General features: G+C 51.4%; 1 protein-coding gene across 2 annotated transcripts; it reads left to right on the forward strand.

The window, feature by feature from the left end:
• On the forward strand, positions 1-7,301 carry TSPYL2 (TSPY like 2). 2 transcript variants are annotated; one of them, XM_087427304.1, is made up of 7 exons: positions 1-949; positions 2,311-2,388; positions 2,512-2,623; positions 2,707-2,852; positions 2,973-3,070; positions 3,386-4,239; positions 6,577-7,301. In XM_087427304.1, exons 1-7 carry the CDS (start codon positions 146-148, stop codon positions 6,735-6,737), a joined length of 2,253 nt encoding a protein of 750 aa, XP_087283430.1. In that variant the 5' UTR covers positions 1-145; the 3' UTR covers positions 6,738-7,301. The 2 variants fall into 2 exon arrangements, with proteins under 2 accessions (XP_087283430.1, XP_004443836.1); XM_004443779.3 differs by having other exon boundaries at positions 3,398-4,239.
• Positions 7,302-8,322: the final 1,021 nt, after the last annotated feature.

Consider the following 8,322-nt stretch of genomic DNA (forward strand, 5'->3'; position numbering starts at 1 on the left):
GTGGGAGGGAACGTCAGAGCGAGGCTGTGAGGAGAGCTGGTCGCGTGAGGCGCGGCGGCTCCGCTTCAGGTGTGTCAGGCAGTGGCAGCCCGGCTGAGAGCGAAGGGGCGAGCGCGATCCCCTGAGCTGTGTGAGCGCGGTCACCATGGACCGCCCGGATGAGGGGCCTCCGGCCAAGGCCCGCCGCCTGGGTAGCTCCGAGCTGCCTCAGCACGACCTGCAGCCGCCGCCGCCGCCGCCGCCGCTCCTGCGACTGCCCCTGCCTCCCCCTCAGCAGCGCCCAAGGCTCCAGGAGGAAACCGAGGCCGCACAGGTGCTGGCTGACATGAGGGGGGTGGGACTGGGCCCCGCTCTGCCCCCGCCGCCACCCTATGTCATTCTGGAGGAGGGGGGGATCCGCGCGTACTTCACCCTGGGTGCTGGGGGTCCGGGCTGGGAGCCTGCGATCGAGTCAGCGTACGGGGAGGCGCCCCCTCCCACGGAGAGCCTGGAAGCGCTCTCTCCTTCGGAGGCTTCTGGGGGAAGCCTGGAAATTGACTTTCAGGTTACAGAGCCCAGCAGCTTTGCTGGAGACAAGGCCCTAGAAACCTGTAGCGCAGGGGGACGGGGGTACCAGAGGTTAGCCGGTCCAAAGGGGAAGGAAGAGGCGGTCATCATAGTGGAAGACGACGATGAGGATGAAAAGGAAAGTGTGAGGAAGAGGAGGAGGAGGAGGAGGAGGAAGAGGAAGCAGAGGAAGGTGAAGAAGGAAAGCAAAGAGAATAATGTGGAGAAGATAGAGTGCATCCTGCAGGCACTGGAAAACATTCAACTGGACCTGGAGGCAGTGAACATCAAGGCGGGCAAGGCCTTCCTCCGTCTCAAGCGCAAATTCATCCAGATGAGAAGACCCTTCCTGGAGCGCAGAGACCTCATCATCCAGCATATCCCAGGCTTCTGGGTCAAAGCAGTATCCTTGTCATCTATACTCATGGGCCAGGAGCCCATGACAGAAATGGGAGGAGGTGGGGGAGGGACAGACAAGGTGAAAGGGTGTGGTGATGGGCCCCTATTGGAAGAACAGCTAGGTTTGGTGGAGGAGGGATGGAAGGAGGGGGGCAAAACAGCAGAGAAGCTGGACTAGAGATGGTGAAGGGGAGGGGGCACACAGAATAAAAACTGGACCACAGACGGGAAAGCGGGGAGAGGAGGAGCATAACATTAAAAATGGATCACAGATGGTGAAAGGGGGAGGGTAGTAGAGGGGCACACCGCAGAAAAATTGGACCAGAGGGGGTGAAAGGAGGAGGGGAGGGGCACACAGAAGATAAACTGACTCAGAGACAGTAAAGAGGTAAGGGAAGGGCACAGAGCAGAGAAATTTGCTCAGAAATGGTTCCTAAGTCACACATGGCTCTGCAAGCCTAGGTCTCTGCTTAGATACTAAGGAGACCTCAATCCTGGCTGTAGAGAAGGAGGCTAGAAAGGGGCTGGAGCCTCTGAAGGATCAGGAGAAGGAGTACCTAGGAATGAAGATCAAGGAGTTAAATGAAGAAAAGGGGAGAGTAAGAAGAATCACTATTGGTGATAAGCTCATCTCTGGGGGACACACATACATGCAACATGTTAGGAACGCATGAGTTTAACATCCTAATGGAATTACATGGATGCAGACCCTTGGCACTCCCATACAAAGTGTCACATGATCACAGGCCCTCAGCACCCAGGCACACAGTTCATGTGTACGCAAGACTTCAGCACCCAAACACAGTATTATGTGGCCACAGGTCCGCAGCACACAGACATACAGCATCATGTGACTATTGGCCCTCAGCACCCAGACACAGCATCACTTGGACACAAACACTCAGACCCAGACACACAACATCATGTGGACACAGACCCATAACACTCAAATATACAACATCATGTGACTGCAGGCCCTCAGCAACCAGGTATAGCATTACTTGGATACAGGCCTTCAGCCCCTAGACACACAATGTTGTGAACACAAACCCTCAGCACCCGAAGATACAACATCACATGGACATAAACCCTCAGCACCCAGACGGACAGCAAATATGAACCATGGCACAGCTATCTAACACAGAGGTTTAACACTGCATAAACACAGGCTCCCACCACATAGACAGTAACATGGGAATAAAAGTACTGGTCATGTCCCATAACCCACTTGCTCCACACACATCACGTGAACACAGAAAAAATTCTCCTGCTCCAGCCTCTCTTTTGCTCTGCCCTGCCTGGCCTTCCCTCCTTCCTTCTCTCGTTGAACAGTCACTCCTTGACCTAAACTGCTCCCTCCATCAGTTCCTCAACCACCCCAAAATTTCAATCTTGATCAACCAACGCGATGAAGACATTTTCCACTACTTGACCAATCTGCAGGTCAGGCCAAAGAGATATTTTTTACTAGGACCGGGCAAGGAATCTGATCTTTGGAGGTGAGGGGGTGGGGTGGGAGAGGCCCCGATGTGGTGGGGATTCCACTATTACCCCCACCCTGAGCAGGTACAGGATCTCAGACATATCTCCATGGGCTACAAAATGAAGCTGTACTTCCAGACAAACCCCTACTTCACAAACATGGTAATTGTCAAGGAGTTCCAGCACAACCACTCGGGTAAGGGGCAGTCTCAGGGCAAATCCATGGGTCTCTCAGCTATCCTTGTCCAGTGCCCTCTCCTTAGCCTCCTTTCCCCACAGGCCGGCTAGTGTCTCACTCCACCCCAATCCGTTGGCACCGGGGCCAGGAACCCCAGGCCCACAGGCACAGGAACCGGGACACCAGCCACAGCTTCTTTAGCTGGTTCTCAAACCACAGCCTCCCAGAGGCCGACAGGATTGCTGAGGTGGGGCCCCTCCCAGCATTGCCAGAGAAGGCCTTGCCTCTGGGTGCCTGAGGAATTGGGAGTAGGCTCTGGGGCTTGTACTCATAGCTCTGTTCTCCCTTTTCCCCTCTTTTTCAACAGATTATCAAAAATGACCTGTGGGTTAACCCTCTGCGCTACTACATGATGGGAGAAGGAGGCTACAGGGCAAACAGAAAGAAGCAAGAAAAGGAAGAAAGGTGATGGGGGGTTGGTGGCTGAGAGGTGGTTTGTTACGGATGGGGCAAAGACTAGGCTAGTGTCACACAGGATTTATAGAGCCAAAAGGGAACTTTGAGATGATCCAGTTCAATATGTTTTATAAGTGGGGAATGATGCCCAGAAATGGGGTGTGATTGGCCTGAGGTTACACAGTCAGGGGCAGAAATGGGACTTTCCCCATCCTAGCCTCATCCCTGGGAGCCCTTGTAGCCTACTGCCTTCCCAGTTACTTACCACCTTTCAGTGTCTGTCCTGGGTACACCACCTCCCAACAACCCTATACTCAACCCCAGGCTTCCCCACAGTAAAAACAGGGATGAATATGAGGTGGTGATTGTGGAAGACTCTGATGACTATCACACAATGGAAGACATTATCAGTGAGACCTCAGACAGTGATGGTATCACCGACAATGAGACCATTCATGACATCAAGATCTCTGACTTCATGGAGACCACTGACTGCTTCGAGACCACTGACAACGAGATAACTGACATCAACGAGAGCCTCTGTGACAGTGAGAGCCCTGACTACAATGAGAGCCCTGACAATGAGACCACCGACGATGAGAGTCCTGATGACAATGAAACCACTGATAACAATGAGAGCGCTGATGACAGCGAGACCACTGACAACAATGAGAGTGCCGATGACAACAACGAGAATCCTGACAACAATGAGAATTCCAGTGACAACAGTGAGAACCCCGAAGACAACAACACTGATGACAATGAAGAGAACCCTGATAACAACAAAGAGAACACTGACAACAATGATGAGAACACTGATGGTGACAACAAGAACCCCAATGGTGATGATGAGAACCCCAAAGGTAGCCACCACAGCAGCAATGACAACAACCAGGACAGCAGTGACAGTGACAATGAAGGAGACAATGAGGGCAGTGATGATGAAGATAATGATGGCAACGAAGGTGACAACGAAGGCAGTGATGATGATGGCAATGAAGGTGACAATGAAGGCAGCGATGATGATGACAGAGACATTGAAGACTACAAGAATGACATTGAAGACCCTGACAGGGATCAGGATAACAGCAACAACCAAGATGACTATGAGGATGAGGTAGAGAACATCTCTGAAGAAGAATCTTCAGTGGAAGAAGAAGAAGAGGGCAGTGAGGAAGGTGAGGTAGACTCCCTCTTATCTTCCCTCCTTTCTCTTCTCTCAGAGAAAAGCTGGCCAGGGTCAGGGTATCAAAGCATGAGTACAATCTGCTCTTGTGGAGAAAAGAAAAAAGCATTCTGTGCAAGTTTTTAAACAAAGCAATGCCAGGGAACATTTAACTTACAAATGTAATAAAACCAAAGAAACAAATTTCAGTTGTAGGTGATGGGTAGATAGGTTGTAACAAAGCAAAAGACAAATGAAGAAGAAAAAGAGAGAGGAGACAGTGGGTGGAAAACTAAGAAGGACAGGTTCACACGGAGAGAGAGGGAAAAAAGCGGCAAACACATTGTAATTCAACACACTCTGTACCCAGCCCTGGCCTTCTGGGAACTCCCAGGCTTGTTTGGGGAGCTGAGGGTGAAGTGAACAGTGTGCTCTGTGAGCCCAGAGGAGGGAGCAGCTAATTTTCCCTCAAGAGTGGGGAAGGGCAGAACTAGAGAAACGAAGTGACATTTGAATTGGAGGCTGTATTCATGTTAAAAAGCACTACGGGCATTCTGGTGGAAGGGATCACGTAAACAAGGACCTGGAAGGGTGAAAATGCATAGTATGTGGGAAAGGTTTCCCGAATTGTCTTCTGAGGACCCTTTACTAGTTCTAAAAACTGCTTCTCACAACAAGGTTCAGTGGTCAAATATTTTAGGGAAATACTGCATACAATAATAATATCCTCATGTAGAATTATATGTATATTAGCACCTTAAAGGCTCTGAGAAGTTCTGCTGTAAGAAACTTATTTAAACTTTGTGGAATCCAGAATTTCCCAAACTTCTTGGCCTCAGAATCCATTGTTCACTGTTCACCAAAGAATGCATTTTGGGAAATGCTGAGGAAGGGTTGCATGGGGGGGTTTGAGGGAGAATGCAGTATTTAAGGTGGATCCCAGGTTTGGTTCTGGCCTGGATGACTGGTGAAAGGAGGTACCATTTCCTGGGATGGGGAACCGCTTAGTGGTGGGATTGATGGGATGCAGGGAGGAACATGGAGTTGGAAGGGCTTGTTGGACATAAGGTACAGGTGGCCCAGGGGCAGGTAGTTGGTTATGTCTGGGAAGTCAGAAGTTGTAAAGAAAGGGGGGTAACAAGCCAGAGCAGAGTCCTAGCCTTGGATTCTGGGGCAAATTAACATTATTGGGTCCAATTAACATTAATGAAGTGCTATTCTAAGTGATTTACTTGGTCTAATTCATTTAATCCTCACAGCAACTCTTGTGAGGTAGGTACTATTATCCCCATTTTATAGATGAGGAAACTGAGGCTCTGAGAGGGTAGAGTTAGGAGGAGAACCAGGTCATGGAATGTTGTAAGGAGGGGATTGTCAGGAGTGTCCAGTGCTGCTCCAAGGTCAAGTAAAAGGATGACTAGGATGTGTCCCTTGGATTTGGGGCTGAATAGATCATCTGTGACCTTGGCAAGAGTAGTTTCAATGGATTGGTGGGGGAAGAACCAGACCACAGTGGAGTGGGGGGAGGGAATAAGCAAGGAATAAGGTAATAGAGTTAAACCTTGGCTAGGAAGGGGATGGCAGAGGGCAGGCAAGGGAAATGTTTGAGCCTGGCTGTAGGCAGGCAAACGGAGGAGAGGCAGACCCCTGGGGGAGGTGGAAGGAGCAGAAAGACCAACCACTCCTGGAGGTTTTGGCCATGGGGTCCCTGGCAAATGGTCCCTTCCATTGAGGGCAGGGGCAAGGCACCGAGGAAGGAGGCATTGAATGAGTGAGTAGACGTGAGTAGACTCAATCTAGACATATTTTCAGGTAGGGTAGGGAAACTGAAGGAGATGCCAGCCCCATCCTCTCCCACAGGATGGCATATCTTCTTTCAGAGAAGGGGAGGCAGAGTTATCCACCCAACCCTAGGGTGAGGAATTGGGCTGAAGAAGACAGACTGGGGCCTGTTTGGATCAGACTGGGGAGAAGGAGCGAGGGAGCTGCCTCAGGATGAATAGAAGGTTTATTCAGCTGAGGTGGGAGTTCAGGAAGAGACACACATTGATGCGTACAGGAGGAGAAAAAGCTACTTTTGGACATGTATCAATTTTGATAGGACAGAGGCAGGAAACCCACCCTGCCTTCTTGCTTCCCTCCCATTCCCCCTCACTCTGGGCTCGCTTGAGTTCACACACACACACACACACATTTGGCTGCTTGTTCCAAGCAGAGGTGCTTGGTAAGTGGTCCCAGGCCCCCAAAAGCCCTGGCTCTGGGCTCTGTTCCCTGTTAAGAGTGACATTTACCTGCCCATCTAACCACCCTCCGCCATATTCCCCTCCTTGCCTCTCTCTCCCCTGTGCAGGCAGCGAGCAAGGTGAGGACAGCGATGACGAGGACAGAAGCGAGGAAGAAGGAATCGAAGATTCGGAAGGAGGGGAAGACTCTGAAGACTCCGACATGGAAGAGGTGCTTCATGTCCAAAACGCTTGGGCCAACCCGGGGAAGAGGGGCAAAACCGGATAAAAGTCTCCCTCTTGCGGGGGCTGCCTCTCTGTATCCTTCTGCTCCTGCCCCATTTGCCTTCCCCCTCAGCTAGGGCCGTGCGGCCCCACATTGCACTTCTGGGGGGTGACCGACTTCGTACACGGGTTTCAAGTTTATTTTTATGGTTTAGTAATTGCAGAGTTCTTATTTTGGGGGGGAAAGAAGGGGATTCCCCCTTCCTTTTGGCTCTCCTCCCCCGCAGGCTTCTGTGTGCTGCTAAATGTATTTATTGTGATGCCTTGGTCAGGGCCCCTCTATTCTCCTCCTCGTGCGTATGGGGTGGACACCCTTAATGCCGAAGCGGGGAGGGCTGCTGTGGCCTTGAGGGGCTCTGCTGCCACCCTGTTCTCCCAAGTCTTTTCTTTCCCTCCATCTCTCGCCTTCCCCGCTGTGCCCGCTAGCTCGCCTCGGTGTCTATGCAAGGCCGCTTCCCCATTACGGTACTCCTGTCCCCCTCCCCCAGAAGCCCCGCCTTGTTCCCTGTGAACCCTGGTAATCCTAATAAAATTCTGAGCAAAATCAAAGTGCTGCTTCGAGTCTTTTGTCCCGCCTGGTGCGCCGTCCCCAACAACCAGTCTCCCTTCCCACAGGCCTGCATATAGCCGCCTAGTCTGCGCGCTGGCCCGCAAGATGGTAGTTGCGGGGGTCGTGGGGTTGGTTGGCTGGCTGGGAGCGAGCTCCGCTGGGCCACAGAGGTGTTGCGTCAGGCCAATGCGGACCATCCTGGCCAATGGCAGGGCGAGGCTCAGGAAGTCCTTCCCTCTCCTGGCGCCGCAATGGACGCAGTCAGGTAGCCAACGGCTTCCCGAGCCTTCCCCTCTCGCACACGCGCACAGAAACGCCCTGCGCCCTAGAACATCCATTTATTCAGTGATTCATCGTTTTATTTATCGTGCGTCAAACCTTTCCTCCGGCCTAGTGTGAGCTGGGCGTGGGGGGAGCCTGAGGAATCTATTTTTCTCGTTTGCATGTAGTAGAAAAAAAAATATCGGTTGGGACTTCACAACCCAATAATGCAGGAATGCTCTCATCTCAGGGAGAGGGTGCAGGGTCCCTGGAGCTTGGCCTGGGAAAGAAAGCAAGAAAAGATGGCCCAGGCCAAGGAGTTTGCGTAGAGATAAGGGAAAAGCAAAGGGAAATTACTATATATAGCTGTGTGTGTGATGAGGGGGTGGTCGGGAGTTGGGCGTCTGAAAGGCAGGCTTTCTCTGGGCGACCTTGGAAAGGCCGGGTTGTTTTAAACTTTGGATATAGTAACTTTATTTCAACGGACATCAGAAATACTTCCCAGATTCTTTCTGGATCATAATGATAACTTATACACACATCCGGGTGGGTCTTCTGCAATATACCTCCCGAACTTTCCATCCAACGCCCTTATTTTGCTGGAAAGCTCCAGATACGGTTAGATTTGCGTTTTAGAAAATGCCCTCTGCTGGCTGCCAGGAGAATGGATTGGGGGAAGGCAGAGCAGTGAGGACGTTGACTCTATACCTCAGGTGAGAGTGGCGTGATGGGGGCAGATATGGGAAGTTTTTTAAAATAAATTTTTTTATTTTAGAAG

The sequence above is a fragment of the Ceratotherium simum genome, chromosome X (genome assembly GCF_057802395.1).
Source record: "Ceratotherium simum simum isolate JZ-2026a chromosome X, ASM5780239v1, whole genome shotgun sequence".
NCBI classification, from domain to species: domain Eukaryota; kingdom Metazoa; phylum Chordata; class Mammalia; order Perissodactyla; family Rhinocerotidae; genus Ceratotherium; species Ceratotherium simum.